The sequence below is a fragment of the Engraulis encrasicolus genome, chromosome 7, assembly GCF_034702125.1.
Source record: "Engraulis encrasicolus isolate BLACKSEA-1 chromosome 7, IST_EnEncr_1.0, whole genome shotgun sequence".
Taxonomy (NCBI): domain Eukaryota; kingdom Metazoa; phylum Chordata; class Actinopteri; order Clupeiformes; family Engraulidae; genus Engraulis; species Engraulis encrasicolus.
The window spans coordinates 36,163,099-36,188,881 of record NC_085863.1 but is presented as its reverse complement, the minus strand read 5'-3'; the positions used below and the strand labels follow the sequence as shown (position 1 = coordinate 36,188,881).

The 25,783-nt window shown below is 44.9% G+C and overlaps 2 protein-coding genes across 8 annotated transcripts in view; one reads left to right on the top strand and one right to left on the bottom strand.

Moving 5' to 3' along the window:
- The window catches only part of acaca (acetyl-CoA carboxylase alpha), a 94,245-nt gene extending 92,520 nt beyond the window's left edge, over positions 1 to 1,725 (top strand). For all 6 annotated transcript variants that reach the window (XM_063203379.1, XM_063203378.1, XM_063203377.1 and 3 more), the window contains one exon: positions 919 to 1,725. In XM_063203379.1, the coding sequence (XP_063059449.1) occupies positions 919 to 1,051 (133 nt within the window). In that variant the 3' untranslated portion in view covers positions 1,052 to 1,725. The remainder of the gene's footprint in view (positions 1 to 918) is intronic.
- Positions 1,726 to 3,003: 1,278 nt separating this feature from the next.
- aatf (apoptosis antagonizing transcription factor) lies at positions 3,004 to 25,415 on the bottom strand. Of its 2 annotated transcripts, none has more exons than XM_063203373.1 (12): positions 25,289 to 25,415; positions 24,403 to 24,564; positions 23,431 to 23,883; positions 23,149 to 23,286; positions 19,430 to 19,550; positions 18,642 to 18,912; positions 18,237 to 18,401; positions 17,168 to 17,245; positions 15,866 to 15,933; positions 15,450 to 15,530; positions 13,803 to 13,874; positions 3,004 to 4,144 (listed from the first exon to the last, which is right to left on the bottom strand). In XM_063203373.1, the coding sequence occupies exons 1-12, from the start codon at positions 25,371 to 25,373 to the stop codon at positions 4,081 to 4,083; spliced, it is 1,758 nt and encodes a 585-aa protein (XP_063059443.1). In that variant the 5' UTR covers positions 25,374 to 25,415; the 3' UTR covers positions 3,004 to 4,080. The 2 variants fall into 2 exon arrangements, with proteins under 2 accessions (XP_063059443.1, XP_063059444.1); XM_063203374.1 differs by having other exon boundaries at positions 17,168 to 17,242.
- Between the last annotated feature and the right edge of the window lie 368 nt (positions 25,416 to 25,783).

The following is a 25,783-nucleotide window of genomic DNA, read 5'->3' as shown; positions in this document are numbered from 1 at the left end:
GCAGCGTATATGTCGCTCCAGGACACAATGGGTTAATTTAGCCAGTATGCACCGGTACAGAGAAACGGCACTTCTCAATCAGTAGAGTGAAGACGTGTATGCGTACACAAGATCAGATGGTGCTGTGCCAACTACACACACACACACGGTAAATTCACGGGTAGCGATTAAAATCACTGTACACACAGAGACAGATTTTGAAGACAGAGAGAATTTTTCAACGCGGACCAGGCTTCACTCTGAAATAGTTCGATTATAAGGGGGCTGGTCCAAATGCTCAACTCATTTTTTTCAAGAAAGCCGCACCTTGCAAATAATGCTTTTTTTTTCTACGTAATATGACACTATATATAGAATAAAAAAAACACTATATGAAACTAAAAAATCACTATGAAATTGAAAAAACTATGAAATTAAAAAATAAAAACACTATATGCAAGGTGCAGCCTCTTTTTGGTAAAATTGAAATAGGAGAGAAGCCTCTCCCATCCATTTCCATGCAGCGCTTAGGGACTTCCAGACAGCCAGCCCCCGCAGTACACTCCCAGAGAGGCCCAGTGCCAGTACACACTGCTGCTGTGTGCTTCACAGGGTAATGACGTCCTTGGCCTTGGCAAAGGCAGCGGTGGCTGGCTTTTTATATTCCTCAAGGTTGCTCTGCTAACATGAATGAATATGCACAATAGTTTTATTTATTTATTTGAGGAATGCCATCTGAAGTGAATGTGTCCATGTCCTTTTTTGTAATAATTTTAATATTCAAATCTGCTTGTCCTGCTCAATTTTGGTAACTATCCTTCATGTTGTTTTTTCTCCCTCCTCTCCTTCTCCTCCATCCTTATTCTCTTCCTTCATCTTCCTCCTCATCCTCATGACCTCCTCCTTCTCCTCCCTCCTCTTCATCCTTTTCTCCATCAGCCTGGTGCAAGCCAATCCAGAGGTGGCCATGGACTCCATCGTGCACATGACTCAACACATCTCCCCAACGCAGCGGGCGGAGGTGGTGCGCATCCTCTCCACCATGGACTCCCCCGCCTCCCCCCCACCTTAGAGGCTGGAGCATCTCCCAGTCGCCTCAGCACACAGGCGCACATGCTCGCAGTGTGTCAAAGTGGTCCACATTCTCTCCACTTGGACTTAAGTGCCTCACCATAGGTGTTGACACACGCACACGCACACACACACACACACACACACACCACCTTCCACCCTTCATTATGTGGGTGTTTAGTGACCACACAAATCCTGGAAGAGCCGATTTGTCATCCTACCGGAAACTATAATAGCGATGACGATGGCACGGTTGGCAATGATTCTAGAGAGAGAAAATAGTGCACGGATGTACAGTAGAGAAAAATAACACAAGCCTTCACAGACAACAAAAGAGCTATTCATTTCAGAGTTCTGGAATTCAGAACATCTTGTATACACGTATACACAGTAGTCTTAAAAGATGTTTTTTTTATTATTATTGTTAACCTTCCAGTGCATCTTTAATAATAATGATAGATAATTTAGAGCAGATTATTGTCAGAATGTATTTGGGAAGAAGAAAAAAAATAGGCCAAAAAAAATAAATAAATAAATAAACCGCGTTTGACAATTTCTACTTAGGAAATAGCAATTAACGAGAGTGTCACCTAATTAAATCATGAGTTAATGACTGAGAGACAGCCGTGATTTAACCCCTGCCGTCTGCACAGAACAAAAAAGATGGATCAGAGAGGGGGGTAGGCTGGAGGAAAGAGTGGGGGGGGGGGGGGGAGAGGGGGTGAGAAGAGGACTGTCAAGAGAACTATTTTGACGGGGATTTTTTTAATTTAATTTTTCAGGGTTTATTTTTCTATGTATTATTGTTTTGTTTGTTTTTGTTTGTTTGTGGTTGTCACATGAGGATGTATGTGTTAGTGTGTGTGGATGGAGTATATTGAACAGGTCACGAGTGGTTGGAAAGAGAGAGAAAAGGAGGGTTTGAGGCGAGGTTGGAGGGAGAGATTAGTCCACCTTGGGAAAGAGCACTTCATTAATGATCAAACACTGGGAGCGTGAACACGCATGGTGATCTCCATCACACACACACACGCACAGACTTGTACAAGAGGCAGGTCCAGGAGGGCCCCTTGTTTGAGCATCACACACCCCTGAGATCTACACACACCGCTCAAACACACACACACACTCACTCTCTCTCTCACTCCTCTTTTTCCCCAAATTCCAATAATGTAAGCATATGCACCTTATCTTGTAGTGCATACATTCAGTAGAGTATGCAGTACCACACTGGCCCAACGGTTCCTCATGCTGCCATACGCTATCAATTGCACCAGGGTTCACCATTTCAACCAAAATGTTACATTTACCTGTAGCTGGTGTATATGTGGGGGTTATTTGTCATGATGAAAATGATGAAAATGATGTGCTCTGATATACAACTATTCAGCACTGTAAAAAAAGAAAAAAAAACTAATTTATGATGTGGTGGCTAGGTGAAGTGTAGGTACTATACACTGTAATTACATGGTGCAACATGACATGGCAGCGTTTGTAAAGCTTTGCGTCGTAACTGCTATTTGACATGCACTCATCTCATTAAAGCAAAAAATATATATTGATAACAATGATAATCAAATGTTACTACTTCAGAGGAGAGGAAACGCTTTACTAACAATGTCCTCCTGTGCAAAGCTATGATGCTGACCGTTACATTAGTTTCAATGACCCTCATTGGTGGTTTCATTGATTTGAGCTGTACTGACTTGCAAGGGCTCCATAGCAGAAGGGTATTCCAACCACCTGGTTTAGGAGACTAGCCCCAATTAGGTAATGAAGTGGTAAGCCTGCTATTAGAAGTAGCCCTATAGCATTGATTTACTAGGCGAAGAGACATCAGACACCTCTATTAAGAGGTTTCATTTCTTTGTCCAAGTATATACAGCAGGTACAGTGAGTAACTAAAAGGCTGCTTTCTGGAATGCCCTTCCAGAGCCTGTGTGTGAGAAACACGTACTACGCACACTACAGAGAACGTGAATATGGCCTCACAGGCTGCGTGAAGGTATCTACTTCCGCCAAATAGCCTCATGACGTTTTTTGTCTTTGTCTTTTTTGATTTTCTTGATTTCTACTTGGCCGAGTGCCAGGTTGATTGTTACTTGTGGCATCTACTCAGCCCAGGATCCTCGATTGGGCTTAGGTAGTTTCGCTGTAAAGAAAAAAAGAAGCCAGCTGTCTTGACGCACTTGGCTAATGTGTTACTGAAGAGGCTGTCTACTACTGTATGTGTCAAATCTGGTTATGTCTCCATGTTTACTGTGGCTAACTCTGAGTTGCCTCTGTAACTTTTAATAAAGTCACATGTCTAACATTTGCTTGTTGTTTCACCAAGAGTTGTTTATTATTTACTCTTTGAAGCACATTACAGTTAATTCCTGTACAAAGTACAAAACATTCAGATGACCATTCATCTGGAGCCATTTTCACATCATGAAATTAAAGTTCAAATTCTGACCTTGACAAACATCAGATAAATACGTGAAAGTGATCATTTTTTTTCACACTCTGTATAACATGAAAAATACAAAATCTGCAAAAAGAATCATGTTGCTGTATTTAAAAATATACAGAGAAATATAGGAGTCTCGCAAAAATGCAAGACCGCACTTCTTCAGCACAGTCTTTAGTCCAAACGCCCTTCCTTCAGCAGGAGGTGCGTTACGGTGAGGCCACAACTTCATGGCTGCAAGTCTAGACCAGTTCCTCACGTCCTGTCCTGTTGCCTGGGGCCTCTTGCCTCGGTGTCATGCCTCCGTGGAGAAAATGGGATTCCCGCTGTCAACTAGCGTAGAGCAACAACTGGTGGGCTTTTCCCCTTTCAACATCTTGATTTCAAATTATATGACGACCTTTGAATTTTGCTTTTGCGAGATATTGAATGAAATTTCGATCATCAATGTGGAGCAATGCGTCACGAGGCTGTGAGCAACACAGAAGGACAGAAGGAACTGGATTGGATGGCACTTCAGTATTCCATGTGGAGGATGCATCCAGGCTTTCCCAGCATGCCGTTCAGAAGGCACAGCGTTACTCCCGTGGGGTGGCAGCAGGTAGTGTGTTGCCTCCAAACAACGAGCGGTACAACTCATTCCTGCAATAAAAGAAATAACATGATCAGTATAACTCCATGAACCATAAGGCACTGACTGCACAGTTGTTACAACACCAGGTAATGGATTGAATGGTGGGCCAATACCTCAGTGCACAAAATGCTGTGATGCTCAAGACACAAGCAGGAAATAAATAAATACTTCTTCCAATTAATTAATCTCAATATTCACCTTGACCTAAAAGTCCACCATGTAAGTCGACCATGTAAATCCTCTAATGCTAATTTTTTTTCAGTCACATCCCCCTTGTCATTTTTGACCAACAGTAGTGCGTCTTAACAACGTGGGTTTTAAAAACAGTACCTAAAACCATGTAAAACAAGAAGCATACGTAATAATAAATAATGTTGAAGTGTTGAGGTTAAGTATGCCATAGTCTGCTGCTTCTCACTTCTCCATCTCCTGTCCTGGTGTCTCCAGAGTGTTGGCTATTAAAAGCAGAGCATCACAGTTGGGTTCCCCTGCTCAGCCTTCTGCCTGACTGTGAGTGCAAGGCTTGAGGCATTCACAGAACAGGGCACACGTAGAGAGCCACAGCTCACTTGCCAAGGACCATGTCATCATGTGTGCCAACTCATTGAGTGTTTTGTCTAAATTTGTCTGGTGCCCCTGGGTATTGTGCCATGTACCTGGTTTAGTAACCAGCCGGGGCACGAGTGGTGAACCTAATAGGAGAACAGAATTGTCCCAGGATCCAACGCTACTCATCATTACTGTGTAATCATGTCTACTGCATGTGAAATTGAATTTCTTTCATGCATGTATGCATACATTGTGTTGAAAATATTTGGCATGCATGACTGCACTGGAGAGGAACTAAAACTATAAATATGATTATTTACTTAATTCTTCTCACATTGTTTTAAAGCTATGGGCCCGTTCATTTGGCAATTTTCCGCTCACTCCGAGTGAACATACCACAGTGGGTGAAAAAAAAAACCTTTCTAGAATATCATTTTGTGCAACTTGTTGGTGTGACTTAAGATCTAGGTGGAAACTCACTCTTCACCACTCACACCCCCCACACACTACTTCGCCAGTGACCAATGACCACCACACTGTTCAAATCTCTTCTTAAATTCCAATTAGCATATTCTGCTTTTTTTTACAAAAGAACTCACAAACACCACCACTCAAGTGTCAGACTTACACATTCAACCTCTTGTTTAGTAGTTGCTACCAGAGGATGAGTGTTGCCAAAGAACACGACAAACTGCGGGAACAACACTCTCCCATGCAAGCTACACAAGAGAGGCACAATACTTTAGTGTTCTTCCACAAAGGGGAAAAACACGGAAACACAAAGCCCAACACACACTCTGTGTTCCTAATCCACATGAAGAGCGTGGGGTCCCTGCTTGGTTGGTTAATGCGCAGAGGCTGGCTACTTAACACACACCCAGGCCTGGCCTGCTGCGTATCAGTGGGCCAGGGGGATAAAGGTGGTAGTGAAGGAGAATCAACCCCCCAGAGACCAAACCAGGGGGAGAGGGGAGTGTGTGTACCCCAGTAGAGGATTGGAGAGGTGGGGGTGGATATGAGGAGGACATGGGGTGGTGGAGGTGGTGGGAGCAGAGCTGTGTGTAGCAGAGGGCTGAGGTGGTGAGGGGGCATCGGGTTGGGTGGTGTGGGGCGACCAGGGATGTGTGTACCGTCATACCAGAGGTGGGGAGGAGGGCAGAGGTGGGGGGAGGGAGGGGTGTGGAGTGGATGTAGCAGAGGACTGAGGAGGTGGGGAGGGCAGGAGAGGTTGTGAACTGGGGGGTGTGAAGGGACCATTGGGAGGATGGGGGCGGCGCTGCTTAATCCCCAATCCCTGTTTCAGATGCACCGCCAGTCCCGAGGATTAAAAGAGCCCGGTGATTATCATATAATGCATACATTCCCATTCTGACAGGGAAGAGGAGCACACACACACACAGGGACGACCAGTGATCAGCTGCTAGGAGAAGGGAAGGTGGCAAGTGGCAACCAGATCATGACTACATCACAGAAGTAAATCGGGGGGGGGGGGGGGGGGGGGGGGGGGGGGGGGGGGGGGGGGGGGGGGGGGGGGGGGGGGGGTGGGGGGGTGGGGGTGGGGGGGGGGGGGGGGTAAGAGAGAAAGGAAGACAGAGAAAGGAACAAGAGAGACAGAGGAAACAAAAAAAAAAGTTTGTGTGCTTTTCACACAAGAAGTGTAGAGTGACAAGGAATCAGAGACCCAAAGAGACAGAGACACACACAATTGGGGGTGTGCAGGCTAGCTGAGGTGGCCAGTGTGTTCTCTGGCTGTGGTAGTGTGTTGTGGTGCTTGGGCGGGCACGGGCGCATGCATGCACATGCGTGCTGTATACATGGCTGTGCTGTGCTCTCCTCTCCTGTATGTTTCATCACTGCTTCAGTGTGACGCTGTGCGCATCATAATCCACGCATGGTAAACCTGCACTACAGGACATGTGGTGTTGGTGGGAATATTCCACTACTACAGCAGACGGACTGCTTGTGGGAATTTTCAAGCACTAGTGTTGGTGGGAATATTCCACCACCGCAGGAGAATGAGTGTGTTTGTAAGGGAATGTTCCAGCACCAGAGGGAAAGTGTGTGTTTGTGTCAATATTCCTACTACCCTCCCCCCAGTCACTCTTACACAAACACACACGCACGCTTAAACACACACACACACACGCAAACACACGCAGGCAGGCACGCGCGCACACACACACACACGCACACACACACACACACACACACACACACACACACACACACACACACGCACACACAGGCATCCACACGTACACACGGACGGACGGACACACACACACACACACACGCACGCACAGGCATCCACACGTACACACGGACACACACGGACACACACTCACGGACACACACACACACACACACACACACACACACACACACACACACACACACCCTATAGACATTAACATTCATGGGAGCAGCGGTGCGTATCAACGGCCGTGAAGCTGGAGTTGAGATATGGTGATGGCAAGGAGAGGAGGGGGAGGAGGAGAGGAGAGGGGGAGTGGAGGAGGGGAGTGGATGGCACTGTGTGTGTGAGAAAGATTTTTCTTTTTTTGCTGGGGAGGGGGGGCATGCAGGAGTTGTTGAGGAAAGAGAGAGAGAGGAAAGAGAGAGAGAGTAAGAGAGAGAGAGAGCGAGAGAGAGTGAGAGCTCAGAAGCAGTGAGCTTGAGAGTGGGGGAGTGTAGCATGTTAGAAAGGGACTTGAAGAAGAGGAGGAAAAAAAAAACATGAAAGAGGGAAAACGAAGAGAGGCGCAAGGAAAGAGGAGGAGAGGCAGAGAGAAAGGGATGGAGAAGTGGCGTGAGGGAGATAAGAGAGGCAGAAAAAAACGATAGAAAGAAAGGGGGAGAGGGAGAGAGAAAGGTAGAGAGCAAGAGAGATGGGGGGGAGACAGAGAGAAATAGGGGGAGAGGCAGAGAGAAAGAGAAAGGGAAAGAGAGGACAAGGTGCGAAGGGAGAGAGAGAGAGAGGCCCCTGCACTGCACTCACTCATTCATTCCTCACACGCTCACACCTGGAGAAAAGGTCACGGTGAGAGGCTGAGAGTGGAGAGAGGTCGGCATGAGGAGGGAGTGGAGGGGTGGAGGAAGTGGAGAGGGGGAGCACAGGGCTGCAAAGGCTCAGAAAGGAGAGTGGGGTCGGGGGTGGAGAGGAGGGGCTGAGAGGGGGGGAGGCTGTAGAAGCTGTGAGTGGAGAGGGGTCGCGGGACAGGGGTGTAGCATGGTGGAGGATGGAGAGGAGAGAAGAGGAGAGGGTAGGGGAGAGGAGAGGAGAGGCTGTGAAAGGAGAGAGGTGGAGGATGGAGGAGAGAGGTGTGGGGGTTGTATGGGAGATGGAGGGGAGTGGGAGGGGGTCTGTGCTGCAGTGCTGCCTCGTACATCACCATTATCACACAGGAGCACTGAGGCCGATGCTAATGAACACAGAGAACCCCCTCACACTCGCACTTACGCACGCACGCACGCACGCAGCACCCTTCGCCGCCACCACCATTCCTACACCACTTTCAGCTTTCTTCTTCTCTCTTTTGCTTGATTTCCCCCCATCCCTCCTTCTCTCGCTCTCTTTTTCTGTTTTCTCTCACTCGCCCTCTCTCTCTGGCTAGCTCGCCCCCGCTCTCTCTCTCTCTCTCTCTAGTTGTTGCTGCTCTTTCCTTCCCTCGTTCTCTTATTCACCTCCTGTCCTCCCCCACCACCTCTCTCCCAGCACTGCAGAAGGTCATGTAGGCCCTCCATCATACTCCAGCACCCCCCATCTCCATCTCCCTCTCCCTCTCCCCATTGCCACCTCCAACCGCAGCACTACACCAGCACAACACAAGCACTGAGCTCAGGGAGAGACCCCCAGAAATTCTGAGAAAGAGTACAAGAACAAGACCCAGAGAGAAGTGGCGAGAGAAAGAAAGAACGAAATTCAGAGGAAATTAGTGCAAGACACGGGGTGCAAGTTTTTTCCCTCCCAAAATGTTATCCTTTTCTGTGTCCTCGGTCCTCATTGTCGATTTGGGTATAGTCAGCTGTGCATTGGACATTCATTTGACATTCACGCGTGATATCGTAAATGAACAAGAAAAAAAGCTCATGAGGACATCTTGTCTGTGTGTCAAAGCTGGTTTGACATCAAATATTACTTTTCAGATGATATATTTGTGTTTCCAATGTTGAATGAATCTCCAATATGACACTGACTTCACCCTAGACGGAAAAGACATAAGTGTGTGCCCCAGTGCCCCAGTATCCTGCAGTAGCAAGGGGACCCATCTCCCTTCTCTACCACCCATCCTTCTCTCTACAGCAACAAGACAGAGAACCATCCCCCCTTTCCTCCTTCACTTACCCCTACCTACCAAACGACCAGCCTCTTTATCAAGCTCCCAGCCTCCTCTCCTCTCCTCGGCACCAAGAAAGAGAGGCATCCTTCCAAGACAGAGTAGACCCTCCACTTTGCTTTCCTCACCTGCCAACCTACCAACCAACCAGCCTCTTTCTCTGGAATAGCATTTCCAAAAGGGTACTCTCTACAGCCCCCTGGGGGGCATTAGGGTGCCCAAGGGGGGCGTTGAGAAGGGGGCAGATGAGAGGGCCATCCGTCCAAGTCATCCCTTCACTCCTCCCTACTTACAAACCAACCAGCCCCCCTCTATAGCATCCATGTGTGTGCAGACGTCGCCTAGTGGTTAAGGAGATGGGCTTTAGATCAGAGGGTTGCAGGTTGAAATCCCACCTGACCTCTCCCTGTCTCGCTCCATGGCTGCAGTCCCCTTGAGCAAGGCACCCAACCAGTGGCCATCCCTCCACACAAACCTACCTACCCCCTCCCTGTCTTCCTACAGCACCAGAAGAGAGCCACGTCTCCTTCCCCACCTACCCTCGCTAGTGCCAACCATCTCTCTGCAGAACACAGCCTCCTTCCTAAAGCTCCAATAGTCATCCCTCCACTCATCTCCACCCTCACTACTTACCAATCTACCAGCCTCCTTCTCTCTGGCACCTAGCCTCATTTCCACAGTCTCTCCCTCCCTCCCTCCCTAGCCTTGGGCTTCTTTGCCAGAGATGGAGGGAGACGGTAAAAAAAAAAAACATTACAGTGTATAAAAGGACACCAGCGAGCGACTGCCATCCAGCAAGCTGACTGCTGGACATTTCAGGATTTTTTTTTTCCCCACAAAGGGTGAGATCAGAAAAGTGAACGCAAAATACGCCAAACCAAAACCCTAGCACAGAGGAAGGACAAAATAAAGACACGAAGGAAGGAGACCTGGGAGTTGCTTTATAACTGGGCATGAGAGTTTAGGGTCATGGAAACGAGGGATGGTAGAGAGACGGAGGGAGGGATGGTAGAGAGAGAGAAGAGGGGGGAGAGAGGGAGAGAGAGAGAGATAGAGAGAGAGAGAGAGAGAGAGAGAGAGAGAGAGAGAGAGAGAAAGAGTGACAAAGAGGTGAGAAAAGTAGAGGGAGAGAGAGGTAGACGGCAGGGAAAAGAGAGGGGGAGGAGAGAGTGATAAAGAGAGAGAGGAAGGCGGGGGGGCGGGGGGGGGGGGGGTGTCACGTCCTCCTGCCTGTCTGGGTGTACTTGAGCGATGTGGCCATGAGCTGTGTGAACATCAGGCTAGCACCATCACTCACTCACACCAGCGTCTTCATAAATCCCCCCTCCCCCCGACACACACACACACACACACACACATTCAGGCGCACACGCACGAACGCACGCACAATATATGCAAACTCAAACACAAACGTACACTCAAAAAACTTGTGCACATGCACACAGAAATGCACAGACTCACCCACTTCAACTCCTCCCCATCTCCACACCACAGCTTAGTCCAGCCGCTCTCCACACACTCTTATCTTTCCCTCTCTCTTCCAAGCACACAGATACACATACACAAATGAACACACACACTCACATGCACACACACGCCCGCACACACACGCTCACGCATACACTTTGTGCTGATGCAGAGTGCCCACCTTTCTGGTAGGCATGGAGGGGTTGTTGAAGAAATCCATAGGAGGAAGAAAAAGAAGAGGAGGGAAGAGAGGAGGACATAAGAGGAGTACGAAGGAGGAATGAGAAGGAGAGGAGAAAGGATTAATGTGGTCTCTCTCTCTCTCTCTCTCTCTCTCTCTCTCTCTCTCTCTCTCTCTCTCTCTCTCTCTCTCTCTCTCTCTCTCTCTCTCTCTCTCTCTCTCTCTCTCTCTCTCTCTCTCTCTCTCTCTCTCTCTCTCTCTCTCTCTCTCTCTCTCTCTCAAAGAACAGAGAGATATTTAAAGCAGAGGAGTGTGACTGAGCCTCCTTCCACACATATCCCTTCAACGCCTCCTCTCACACAGCCCTCATCCTCACACTCAGACAGAGAGCTGCAGGGAAGAACACATGAAGAGGTACAGAAAGACAGAGGTAACGGAAAGAAAGAAAGAAAGAAAGAAAGAAAGAAAGAAAGAAAGAAAGAAAGAAAGAAAGAAAGAAAGAAAGAAAGAAAGAAAGAAAGAAAGAAAGAAAGAAAGAAAAACAAACAAAGATAGTAAGAAATCAAGAAAAAGAATAATGTAAAAAAGAAAGGTAGAAGAAGAGACGGAGGAAAAAAGAAAGCAAGAAAGACATTTGAAAAAGAAAGCAATAAATAAAGCAAGAGGGGGTGCTGTGTGCGCAGCATGCTAAGCCCCCCACATACAGGCTTGCATGGTCATGGGGACCATGGGGACCAGGTTTGAGTCCGGCCTGGGTCATGTCCCAACCCTGCCCAATCTCTCTCTCCCCATTCACTTGCTGTCATAAAGCCCCTTAACCCTCAAGCGACCGGCCTGTTTTTGCGACTAATCTGACCGAGCGGGGTCATTTATGACCCCAAGGAGTTTATATAGAAATACCACTATATAAATTATTTTTTGGGGTTCATTCAAATTTATTTACATCTTGTACATACTTGTCCCTCATCTAAAGCAAAAAAATGTGAATTTGAACATTTTATTGTTTTGCTAAAAAATAGTCAAACTTACATACGTATATGCTAAATATGATGTATGCCCTCATTTGCATATGTAAACATCAAAATACAAAAAAACATCCAATACATTTTTTTCTTCTCTCATCATCAGTAATCAACTGAGAAAGTTTCATGGTGATATCTATCATTTAAAATTTTTAGCCTATTCACTTGTAGTAGTCTCACCATAATAATACAGTATATTTATGCTAATTATGGAAATTGCTCAAAGTGAAACTTTGAGAAACCAAGCTAAATTCTATCCATTAGGCCCATAGATGACATTTCTGTAATAAAACTTTATGGTACTCAACATTTCTGGGTTCATGAAATCACAAGATCAGAGAATATGGTAATTTACATAGAAAAAAACATGTCTCAAACATATAACCTTATGCACACTCAAACTTTCTCTGAAACTTTTTCTGGATATTGTAGCTGTGAAAAGGTGTCTTCCACATATATTAGAGCAAAGAAATGATTCAACTGATGCTTCAGCCTTTGTATAGCCATAAAATAAGGAACATTCTAAAAACGCCATTGATTTCTACACTGATGACTTGTTTCCTCCCTCTTTGTTCATCAGGATGACTTCCATTTCATATTCTCATCATGTGTCTAGGACCATTGTGCCATGATATCAACAAATATTGAGCAATAACAGAGGAAATGCTACCTGGGTGCCCTCACAATATGCTTCGTTGGCTATCGCAGGGGTGCCCTAATTATTCATATATTATATTTTAATACTATAAATGTTTATATTGTGAATATTTTAGGTCTCCTGACCATGGCCTGCCCAAAGACACAAAATACAAAAATCAGAGTTTGAAAATTACAACAACAATGGACATTATAATGTTGAGTATCTCATGGATCCTCTCGGGGTCATAAATGACCCCAGAGGTGTTTTGATTATAAATCGTACATAGATGGTCCAAATCTCACAAAAATTCACAGCATGTACAACATATGTATTGACAAACTCCTAGAAGGACAAGTTTTTCTGATGAAAATTGCCGGAATGGTGTATGAAAATATGTGCCCGGGGTCATAAATGACCCCAGTCGGTCGCTTTAGGGTTAAAAAAAACAAAAAAAAGGAAGCAAGAAAGAACGAAAGACAAACGATGAAAAAGAAAAAAAGACACAGAGGGACTAAGAAGACTGAAGTGACAGAATGGAAAAACATAACAAAAAAACTAAAAAAAACTCAGATATTCAAGAAAATCTGAGCGCCTGTGTGTGCCTGTGCATGTGTGCATGCACGCATGTGTGTCAGAAAGAGAGAAGAAAAATATTCTGCGGTGCATATCTCTGCAAGAAAGAGAGGAGAGGAGGAGGAGCGCGAAAGACAGTTGCTCAAGAGGGATTAGGGGGGTGACGAGCAGATTCCGCCAACCAAGGAACCAACAGCAAAAAACTAACGTCGCTAATTAAAGTTTGGGTGCGTGCATGTGTGAGATCGGGTGTCTGTCTGAGCGCAAGTGTGAATGTGTGTGTGTGTGGTGTGTTTAAGTATGTGTGCGTGCTGTATGCATGTCTGTGTTCATGCGTGCGTGAGCGCTTGTGTGTAGGCGTGTGTGTGTGTGTGTGTGTGTGTGTGTGTGTGTGTGTGTGTGTGTGTGTGTGTGTGTGTGTGTGTGTGAGTGTGTGTGCCTACAGGGGGGTTGCATATGCATACAAGAGCATGAGCAGACTCGCTAAGACAGAATGAGAAAAAGACAGAGAAAAGAACTGTGTGAAAGCAGAAAAGGGAGGGAGAGAGAGAGATAGAAATAAGGAATAAAATAGAAAGATAAGAGAATGGAAAAAGAATGAGTGGTGTTGGGAAGTGCGAGACAATTATGGATGTTTGTCAGGAATGTCATGCAGTGCAGTGCCTTAGTTGCAGCAAAAAATAGATAATTATTTTAATTATATAATTCAATTTAATAATAAGTCATTTTAAAAATCCCAGTGAGGCACTGACTCAGAGACGTGTTTGTGAAAGGGGGTACACGGAAAAAAATAGTGTGGCACGACTCATGTAAGGGGGGACCTTGGCTGGAATCTACCCTCTATGGGGGCTCTTGTCATGGTAAAGTTTGGGAACCCCTGCACTAAAGTACACTCACCGGGCATCGTCCTGCATGGAGCTGTGGTCTATTGGAGCCATGAAGTTCATCAGCTTACTGTGGATGTGGAACCTGGAACAAACACACAAACACATATCGTAGTCAGCACAGCAGCAAGGACACAGCTGGAAACATCAGACAGCACAGGCATCAAAGCTCCCTGGACCCAGGTGTTCCCTCTCCTCAGTTCACAAATGAGAGAAAGAAAGAAAGAAAGAAAGAAAGAAAGAAAGAAAGAAAGAAAGAAAGAAAGAAAGAAAGAAAGAAAGAAAGAAAGAAAGAAAGAAAGAAAGAAAAGAAAGGGAAAGAAAGAAAGAACGATTTTAAACCCATGGCAGACCAATAAAATACAAATCATCTCACATCATCTACTAAACACAAGCCTTCCAGAGTGATTAAGGGGGCCACACTCCCTCATTTATGGCAAAGCCCAATCACATAGTCTGTTTCAAATTCCATTGTCCACTGCAATTATGCACATGGTATGCTAGGCGGAGGGAAGGAATGTGTGTGCGTGTGTGAGTGTGTGTGTCAGAGCGAGGGAGAAAAGAGAGAGTGTGCATGTGTCTGTCTGGGGGGGGGGGGGGGGCTCCCTCTACCAAAACACCTCCCCATCCCCGCAAATCATCACAAAACAAGTCAAAGGGATTTTTTTCTTTAAACACCCTTATTAGATTCTCACTCTGCCTCGTCAAGGAAAAGGTCTCATTTATAAGATTCAATCAAAGCATTGCATGAGGTGTGTGTGAGGATAGGGGACGTGGGGGTGGGGGGTGCATGCGCGCGTGCGTGCGTTGGGGGTGGGAGGGTGGCGTTAGGTAGAGAAAAACAAAGTGGGAAATGAGAAAATTGACCACAGCAGCAAACACAGACAGAAATTCCTATTAACAGACAGATTATTTGTCAGGAGTAAATTGAAAAGCGGGGGGTGGGGGGAGAGGAGAAGGAGGATGACGAGAGGCGAGCAGATAAGATAAAGTGCCCAAACGAAGCAACGAACGAACGAGCGCCTTCCCGTCATTTACATAATGCATGTGGAAGACCAAGGCGCCGGAGCTAAGGGCTCTGTCTGTCTGTTGGTTGGGGGAAAGAAATGCAATTAGGACGTGTGTATTTTTTTTCTTTAATTCTCTTTTATAGCAATAACAATTCAGGCCCACAAAAACACACACACACTTCTTTCCACCACGTGCCCGAGGGGACCTCCATTAGTACAATTCACCGTGGGTCAATGCCCTATTCTTTTGGCACGATAATATTGAATCTTCTGTTTTTAGTGCGTGTTGTCTATTGTGTATTGTTGTTTTGTTTTGCTGGTTATCTTGAATTAATAGGAAAAAAAATCTTTGAAAATATATTATTTGAATAAATAGAATTTTTCTCTCCCTTTTATTAAGCCACTAAAACTTAATGAAGAACAACATATTTGTGGACCGTGGCAGTGGGGAATATCCTCACCTGACTTTTTTCTTTTTCTTCTTTCCTTTCTTGGATTGGATCATTTGAGAGGAGACAGGAAAGTATTGGAAGAGAGAGACAGGGGGGAAAAGATCAAGGAACGACCTCGGGTCGTATTCGAACCCAGGTCGCCTGACATAACAGCACAGTACCTTAGCCGTTTGAGCCTCGGCCAAGACCATTCCTCACCTGATCTTGCGGCCCTTGCTGGCCTTGGTGTCCACCTTCTTCTTGATCTTACTGCGCAGCTTCTGGATGGCCAGCCACTGCCTGTGGAGCAAGGGGAGAGACAGCAACCATCATGTGGCCGACCATTTACAATAGTTTCATGACAAGCGATTGCCATTTTCCATGTTAAGGTCACAACTTAACAATTAAAATGCAGAAATTATCCAGTGTGGTGTACATTTTTTGATGATGATCAACTGTTCGTGTATTAAGATTTTCTCAGTGATCAATCAAATCATCAAGGCAAACATCTCTGAAAGGATGAACTATTTTCAACATAAAGAACGGTAGACTTACTATGTACAGGCATAATGCATATAGTATGTTGCAGTGATGACACTGATGACAATGAGGGCAAAAGACCAGCAGCAGCTTACCTTCCCATTGCCACCTGGTCATTGGGGTCAGCTGCATTCGTCTTGCGTTCAATAAGCTCTCGAAGAAGCTGCAAAGTGGACGGTGGAGATCAGAATAATTAAAATGTAAAACACAGGTCACGCTTACTGCTAAATTATTCACCTTTTGAATTGCAAATGCTGAACAGTATTGTAAAAACAAACAAAAAAAACCAGGATAATTGCAAGACATATGTTCACTTTTTGCTATTTGCAACACACAAGAGCATAGCACTTTTTGGCGGCTGTCCAGTGCACAAAACTGCCAGCTGCCAGGGGTGCAACAGTGTTGTCACTGAACCCACTCCAAATGGGATCTGGGCTCCCCCTCTACTCAAGCCTCCACCTGATACACACACACAGACACGGCAGTTTACTTACACACACACACACAGACACGGCAGTTTACACACACACACACACACACACACACACACACACACACACACACACACACACACACACACACACACACACACACACACACACACACACACACACACACACAGACACGGCAGTTTACTTACACACACAAACACACACAGGCACACAGGCTTGCAGGGCCAGCTAGTGAAGACTGACACCTTTATTATCAACAGAGCGGAGGGCCCCCTATTTATCTTGCCCCGTTGCCCAAATCTCTGTGGCGACAGCAGATCCATCAGTTTATCAGCGCCACTTCATCAGTGTCAAGCCTCGGCATCCTGACCAGGCCGATGCCATGCCACGCCACTGACCTGGGATCTGCCTCTCTGCCGCTCACCACCCAAACCCCACTACTATAGCAGCACTACCTGCCTTTCCTGAACAAGTGAAATAATCCGACCACAGAACATGGTACCGCAGAAATGTCATCAGAATTATGGTGCTTCAGATTTGACACTACATTTCAGTCTTTTTGGGGGTTTAAACGGGTATAAACAAAATAAATTATCCCTCTCAATCAGGTGGACTATAATTGTGCTTGACTATTGTGCTGCAAAAGCTTTACTACACCATGACATCATTGCTATGACATTACCTAGAGTCTAAGTAGCAAATGAAACAATAACAGGGGCTCTGCGTGGAAATGGGTGGGAATAGGTTAACATGTGATGAGTGTTCGCCCGTCTCACCGACTGGTGGGAATAGGTTAACATGTGATGAGTGTTCGCCCGTCTCACCGACTGGTGGGAATAGGTTAACATGTGATGAGTGTTCGCCCGTCTCACCGACTGGTGGGAATAGGTTAACATGTGATGAGTGTTCGCCCGTCTCACCGACTCTCACGTGAGCTCCCATTACCTGGTGGTAGAAGTCGCTGTCATCAAAGATCTCCTCGTCGAGGTCCTTCAGATGTGCGTTGGCCTTCATGACACCCTGCTGGAGAAGACACCAGAGAGACCAGGAGGAGTTAAAAGGAGACAAGGCAACATTTAGAAGTGAATTAGCTTGATAAGTCAGTTGATACACTGTACACAGTAGTAACACTGGAGACACTGGGTTTCGATTCCAGTCTGAAGTAATTTCAGGACCTTTCACCATCTCTCTTTCTGGCACTCATCTCCTGTCACACTCTCAAACTATCCTGTCTGAATAAAGGCTTAAAAGCACCCAACTTTTTTAAAGGACATTAACAGTCATTAAAGAATTATTCTCCAGACCAGCTACCACAGTATGTGATCAGAAAACTCCACTTGCAAACTCTGACTGATGATGGCCCTAAACAAACATCAAAGATCAAACTGTCATAAGGAAATCTGACTTGATGTGTATTAGAGCACATGATCACGCTTGTACCAACTGCTAGTACTCGAATGAAAAACATTCAGCACTATGGAAAAAAAATCATGCAGCATCTGGACAGGCACCTCCAGGAACTGCAGAGTGGCTCTTTAAAACTGAACCGCATCTTGAGATACCACCACTCATGTTCTACAAACACCAAACACAGGACAGGAACATTAAGAAACAACAACAACAGTCTGATACGTCCAGTTACAAAACACAGCTGTGCCGTTTAACCCATACAAGCTCTCGCTGTGTGCAGCGTCGGGACATCCTTGACACATTAGCTACCCGCATGCTAGGTTAATGCAGTTCAGACTGCCGTCTTTGGTTAGCTGATTCTATTAAGATACAAGCCGCCTCATCAGAGCCACCCCTGGGTGTCTTTTAACGCAACACCGTCGCTGAAAAAGATAAACAGACACTAGACAACAAGTCCCGCCACACTACGCAACGTCGACTTTCATCTCTTTTGGCCATCTCCTTCATTCCCCCTCCCTCTCTCTCTCTCTCTCTCTCTCTCTCTCTCACACACACAATATTTTCTCTCACCCTCCCTTCTTTTTTTCTGTCTTCCCAGTCTCACCTCATTTTCTGTCATGTCTGGTTCGACAACGGGAGCAGTAGTTTCTGGCTTGCCCAGGACGCGGAATTCGGAGCGCCGGGTTTGCGTGCGTCGCACCAACCTCTCCTTGTCCATCAGCACGTGCTCCACCTGTGTTACAATGCTGCGGTCAAATGACCCAAAACCCTGAGAGAGAGAGAGAGAGAGAGAGAGAGAGAGAGAGAGAGAGAGAGAGAGAGAGAGAGAGAGAGAGAATTGGAGAACACAGAGACTGGTCAGTTTGATATGAAATACTGAACAGAATTTAGTAGTATTAGCCCAATTAATAAAAGTGAAAGAACAAATAAGATAAATTTTGAAATGGTTGAAATTTCCAGTTACTGCATTTGGATACAGTTTGCTTATAAAATACAACACGAATCTTACCTTGGTGGTCTTGCCCATGGTGAGCCGTGTTTTGTCGTACCATTTCTGCAGGGTGTTTTTGCAGAAGGGGTCGAAGTCTGCGTAGCGTTTGGCCATGAAGCTGGGATACTCAGACATCTCCAGCTTCCTTTTAGAGGCCCCTCCGTTCTGCTCAGGCTTGGACTTGGGCTTGGGCTTCTCTTCATCATCCATATCACCATCATCCTCACCATCAACATCATCACTGTCAATTTCCTCATCGTCGTCCATGTCACTTCCTCCTGTGGCTTTACTGAAAGGTCAAAAAAGCAGATTAGCATCTATCTGCAAACACTTAGGACAAGTACATGACAAATTAAGGGGTGCGTTTCTTGAAAGCGTAGTTGTTTGCCAGTTAGGAACTTGGGTAGTTGTCAATGGGAAACTCCAACAACAAAGTAGCTAACGTAGAAGTGGGGCACGACGCGAAGCGGAGTGCCGTAAACGTCCCCTTGCCTGTTATCAATAGAGCATAACCCACGGACTCAAGTGGCTTAATGCTTATCTAACACTGCTACACTTAATCGCTGACCAAATTTCTTTAAAGACGTTTTAATAAAAATGACGCTCGATTGACCATGGCTAACAGCCAATCAGAATCGAGAACCGGACCGCACAATGTTAGATTATGGTTTCGAGAAATGCACCCATGGTCATCTTCTCTAAACCCAAAAAACCTTCAAAGTGGATTTTGATCAAGAAACAAAAAAACACAAGTTTAGAGTTAATGCCACAGCAGACTTGTGGGTTGTTAGTAGAGCTTCCATTACCTCTTGGTGTCTGCGCTCCATGCCTTGCCCTCTGCGATGGCTCTGGTCTCCGGGCTCTGGAGCAGGAGAAGGTCCTGGAGCTCCAGCAGAGACCTCTGCAAGGCCTTCAGAGCTTTATGGCCTGGGGAAGAAAACACAACACATTTGTATTGGAGGTCATCAATTAAAACAATATATTATATATATATATAAAAATATACTGTATATATAAAAAATATATATATATATTATACATTTTAGTCACTTGTGGCGACTGCATACTGCCATGCCCGTTGATCGGTCATACTTTGGAAAATGTTTGCATGCCATACAGGTCTATAAAACTTGATGCAATGTATTTAAAATATTTCAATATTATACAATTCATGTAAAGGATGCATAAGACCTAATCTGACCACATATAATGCATCTACAGGCCACAAGGCATTGGCATGCCAGGAAATGTCAAACTCAGCATCCACATCTGAAAGCCACGCTGTCCTAACACTGAAAAGAGAACAAAACACACAACTCTCAACACTAAAAACACAATACGGTTTCCCCATATGGTCCGCCCCAATTAAGAGGAGAATCAAAAACAGCAGGCATGTAGACAACACCTCAAAGTGAACAAAGAGCTTCTTTTAGTAACTTAAATTGAGATGTTTTTTTTCCTTTTTAAAAAAAAAAGCTGTTTAAAAATGAAATGTGCAGGACAAGACGTTCTACTGTCTGCATAGCACACCACACCAAACCTAAAAACACAAGCAAGCGGTTCCCAAAGGCAGCTGTTCTGGCTATAGTTAACACGTGTTCCGCCACCTACACCTCCCATATTGTCACCACCTTCATCAGCATACAGAAGCCATCACAACAACAGATGCAAATGCAGACACTTCACAGCCCAGTCTGGAGGGACAACAGAAAAACACACAACGCTGAAATCTAAAAAAAATAACATTACCATACACTGAATGTATAAAACATAAAGATTTGTCCAATTACGGTACTCGACTACCTGTGTCTACCCAGGAATTCATCTCCCGTCTTCCTAGTACCACATCATGCACTGTTCCTCTACCACAATAACAAAGACCCAAACAACACACAAACCTAAAACCAGCATCACATATACATTTACATTAACGAATTTATAAAACGTAAAAAAACATTCATCAAATGTCTCTGCGACCTGTACGCACAGCCACCCGTCAACTCCTCTTTGCCTAGAACAAACAAAATGACCCTCTACCACCACAGCAAAACATGGCCGAAATAAAATGCAGAAATATACACTTTTTTATTTTTAAATCGCATGCATCATATACGTATTATACAGACAGCTAATAGTCATGTGTTCTCCAAGCCGCCAAGCTCAGTAATCTCTTGCTAGTAACTAATGTGACGGCCCACGAGTATCACTGCATCAGGTGGGCCTGGGCCGGGAGTTAATCATTTCTCTATTGATGATTCCCGTAATGCTATTCAATTCTCTGTCAGGGACTACACTCCCTCCTATTCACAATCCTCCATCAATTAAAGCGCGTTTGTCACTTCAAAAATTTTCTAATAACCCCTTGAGCGAGAGTACACCACCTCCTCCCCATTTGACTTGTCAGCATTTATTAGAGCTCCATATTTAATGTGGGGGACTGTTACGATTCAGCCCCGCGCGCCTCCCTTCCTGCCTCCTTGCCTCCACTTCCATGACAGGAGGAGTGGGTGGGTGTGGGTCACACACATACGTACGTTCGAACGTACACACACACATACACACTTACACACACACATACACACACACACAGTCGCCTGGTCCTGCCATCTTCAACTTTAATCAAAAGTACACTGCCACAACCAAGCCTCCTCCCTTTCTCCCTGGCTGCTTGGCTCCTCTCCGCTCATAATAAGGCAAGCGAGCGCTGCATTGGATTCAGGAGGACGGCTGCACATCAATCAAGCTCTTCCCTTTTATATCCACGCAATAAATATGCAAATGAAGAGGAGCCAGCCAGGCCCTTCGCGAGCTTTCAGATCTGCGCCCCCCACGAAAAAAAAAGAAGGGAGAAGAAGCAGGAGGAGGAGGAGGAGAAGGAGGGATGGAGGAAGGAGAGGAGAGGTATAGTGGGGATGGGGAAGTAGTCACAATAGTATTAATTGCCCATGGACGGCGGAATCCTATTAACCGTGGTGGCTGATTCCAGAGCTGCGGTGGTGGTGGTGATTTCCACCTGGGCGGCAAAACAAGCGGTGGAGGTGGTGTGCAAGCAAGATCAGGCAGCAGTATCACCTCCACCTTTGATTTCAGAAAAGCTCGTCACTATACTATTAGCGCTTTGGTTAGTAATAATCTGTATAGGTCTTGCTGCAAATGTCCTTACAAATGTGCAGCGAGTAGTTTGGACACTGACGCTTCACGCAAATGACTTACAGCTTTGAAGCCGACCCCACTGTATGTACAAAATGCCAGTGGCAAGTTTGGTAATGACATTACTGTTTGTTTAACCAGGAATCCTCATCTCTGTTGGACTAACTCTTTCACGTCTCATGTCGCACATTACTTTGTTTGTAATCTGAAGCCTAAGGAAGATTGGATATAGTGATGCGTGTGAAATCAATGGACTGACTGGCGACTACAGAGCGTGCAACAAAACAAAGCCATTATCCTGCTAAATCATTAGATCCAATATTTAATATAGTCCCGCAGTCAGGTTCCTTTCTTGCCATCTCAAGATGTTGCAACTATTGTCACGCTATATGCCTTTTGAAAAGGGTAAAATATTTCAAAACGGCTAAAGCACACAAATATGAATCCAATCCATTCCTTCATCAAATAGGAAAGTAAGGAAAAGAACAATATATAGTACTGTACATTATTGCCATTTGCAAATATATGCTTAAAATATTACGGTATGTTGGTTAGTAAGCATTCATTTCATATTTTCTGTTTCATTAAGCTGCTTCTGAAGTTCATGGAACAAAGACCCAATTATACACATAAATATTTTGTACATGAATAAGAGTCTTAATGTTCAGCCAGTCAAGGTACCAACAAGTGAGTGCATCAATAATAATTAGTTCGCAGTTTAACAACTAAACTGCAACACCTACTGTAGCCCCATGATAAAATCAGTGTAAATATTACTTCTCAATAATGTGGCCCATTTAGAAATGGCTTTAAGGACACATACTAACTTCTGTCTGAGTGTTGTTGACTGGAGTCTAGTGATTTGTAAAGTTAAACAAATATAGCAGACATTAAGTGAGTTGCATACTTCCAAATGATCCTTTCCCCCAGGATGTCAGACAAGTTCCACTTTTGAAGTGAAGCAGGAAAAATATGACTACTGGTGTCCACAGAAAACAGTGGGGTGTAGGTTTATGTCTATGCCACCGCTACTGTTTCTGCTTCAAATGCATTGAACTGAAGGTGTCTGACATCACGTGAAAGAGGTTAATTACACAGGACATGTGAGTCAAAGGTGATAAGCTGTAATTGACTGGATGTGCTTTTGGAATAACTAGAGGATTTCAATTCCAAAAACATCTTCATGACCCTAAAACGTCTGTTTGCATACAAGTATTTTACCCTCACACTTTTGACCACCCTATTAATAACTATCAGACAAAGTAAACAAACTGATGGACAGACAGATGGACTAACAAGACCAATGTAGCCGTTTATGGAGTCGCAGCAGTGCACTCAACTAAAGAAAATACACAAATGAGATTGCATAACTCACTGTTCTTGACGGCTCCTGAGAGCTGAGCGCCCCCCTTGCTTTTGAACTCTGGGAAGGTCTGTGGCTGAGGCAGCTGATTGGCTGAGGCCAGGGCTTTCTGCATCTTTATCCTGCCCTCAAGGAGCTGATCCCACAGAGCTGTGGATTCACAAGATAGATTGAGAAGAGAGTCACTCAGATCCATTGTACAATGAAATATATAGAGGACAATTGGATTTGGATCCCCCCTGTGCTTGAATTAAGAGAGTGAAGTATAGAGAGAGGGAAAAAACACACACATACCGAGTTGATTTTTTACAGATTTGCCTTTCTCCACTTCTTCGTCCACCTTCTCTTTAGAGAATGTCATCACTCCATCATCATCCTCCATGTCATCATCATCTTCTTCCTCATCCTCATCTTCTTCTTCTGAGTCCTCATCACTCTCTCCATCTTCCTCTTCACTGTCTCCTTCCTCATCATCATCCTCCTCACTCACTCCAAGGTCATCCATGCCCTCCGTGAGCTTACGGAAGTCTGTCTCTTTTGGGAATGTGATGTCAGAGCTTTTCAGCTTGGTGATCGACTTGGCTTTTTTCACCTGGGCTGCATCCTCATCCCTCTCCAGAGTGTCATCGAGATCATCTTCTTCATCCTCATCTTCCATATCGTCCTCCTCCTCATCATCATCATCCTCAATGTCATCACCTTCTTCTCCTTCATCATCATCGTCGTCGTCGTCGTCTTCATCCTCATCTGTGTACATCAACAATTGCCTTCAATCATTCGACTGACATTGAGTTATAACCAAGCTGGATATTAGGTATTGAAAGGTGCAAAACCTGCTGTGTCTTTAAACCATGATTTGTGTATTGACCTGTGTGCACTGTATATTGCACTGTCGGGAGACAATATTTTAAAGTTGACAGAATATAAAAACAAAACAAAAAAGTATTTGTTTATCCAATCAGTAGCCTAACTCAGTAAGATTAAAACGATTACAAATTTTGAACCCCATAAACCTATGTGTCTTCTGCAGGTGTACAAAGTGGATTGGAAAAAAATGGAAAATTGGAAAAGATGCCAGATATTCCTTCTTCCTGTTGCCAACACGGGAGATTTCACTGACTAGCTCATTAAATGACTGAAAGTTTGTGGCAATTAGGATCAGCTTGCTCATATAATTGGTAAAAAAAATGTGGCAGCTGGCCTGCCCCACAGCTGGTGACAACATGCATCAAGTGGTTAATAATTGACATGACATGGCACACTCACCTGATTGCTCCAGCAGTTGTTTCCTTGACGTCGCCTTCCCGGCATAACGCCGATCAGTCTCTTCCAAGATGTGGCTGCTACGCTTCCTCAGCCCAGAGACTGCGGTGTCGTCATCCTCCTCATCACCTTCATCAAACTTCTCTACAACCCTGGCTTTAGTTGCTGCGGAACAGGAACATGCCAGAAAGTGATGAGAGTGAGAAGATGTTGGCTCGCCATACCTGACAGTGGTTTGTTGACTTTACACAAGCATCGTTACTATTGTAATTCTCATGTTATTAACAGTCCTCGTGGTCGTGAGTTTAGTATGATGTTGTTGTAGTCGCCTAGTAGTTCATGAAACACACAAGACACCACACCATCACCGTCCATCGCTAACAGATGAAATGGCAATGAATCATGCTTCGCAACACGACACCATTAGACGTATTGCGTACAGTAATTATTTCACGAAAAGACGACTGCTGGAATAGCCTTCTGTTTTGCATCCTTTTCCTTTAGCCTTTCACAATCAATAGAGATTCACTAGTTTGACGCCCTCTCGTGACTTCACATGGTAATCAAACATTTCAAACAAGCGATTTAAGGTTAGGGTTAGGTTTAGGGTTAAGGTTAGGGTTAGGGTTAAGGTTAGGGTTAGGTTTAGGGTTAGGTTTAGGGTTAAGGATAGGGTTAGGATTAGGTTTAGGGTCGTATGACGTAAGCGGTAAGTCACGAAAGGGCGTCGAACTAGTGAGTCCCTTTCACAATAACCAAAGTCCCATGCTGGCACACGCCACGCCGGTGTCGCATGGTGGCCTTCTATCTCAAATCAGTGGCAAAAGTTTGGTGTCTGATTGAGCAAAACCCTGTCTATCGATTGCCCAGACGTCACATTAATTCCTACCTTCATCTTGATCGTCCTCTGGATCAGTGAACTTTGGTAAAGGATTTAGAAGATCTTCGAGCTGTTTTGATATTGAGGAGTCCATCGTCTTGTTCTGCTACTACGTGACTTGAAAGGAAGTGATACGTTTTCGCTCTTTGTCGCCACCTATTGGAGTGGGGTATATAGTTGATGTAATGTCCTTTTGTGCGTGAGATGCGCCTTGGTGCGCTCTTGATTTTTTTTCTCTCTGCAAGAGGCTGTCAGTTCATCAGTACAGAACAAAATATCACAATCTATTACTGTCAATCTCATCGATGGCCCAGTGTTTTAGTAAACCTATACATTTGTTTGGACTATTTTGTTTTCTTTTTTTAGCCATTATAGGCCTACCAGATAGGCCTAACCATAATGCTACCTTTTCTGCTTTTCAAATTAGGTGTATTGTGATTACACTATTCTTATCTGATTGTAGGCTACATCTACTGAAAAAAATCAGTGCAGTATTGGGACTGA

Bases quoted from the DNA above. Each gene is read 5' to 3' on its own strand.
- aatf (XM_063203373.1), bottom strand. From the start codon at position 25,373: ATGGACTCCTCAATATCAAAACAGCTCGAAGATCTTCTAAATCCTTTA. The intron at 23,884-24,402 runs GTGAGTGTGCCA...TGATGTACACAG, and splicing joins ACAACTGCTGGAGCAATCAG to ATGAGGATGAAGACGACGAC. The intron at 23,287-23,430 runs GTATGTGTGTGT...GTGAATCCACAG, and splicing joins ATCTGTAAAAAATCAACTCG to CTCTGTGGGATCAGCTCCTT.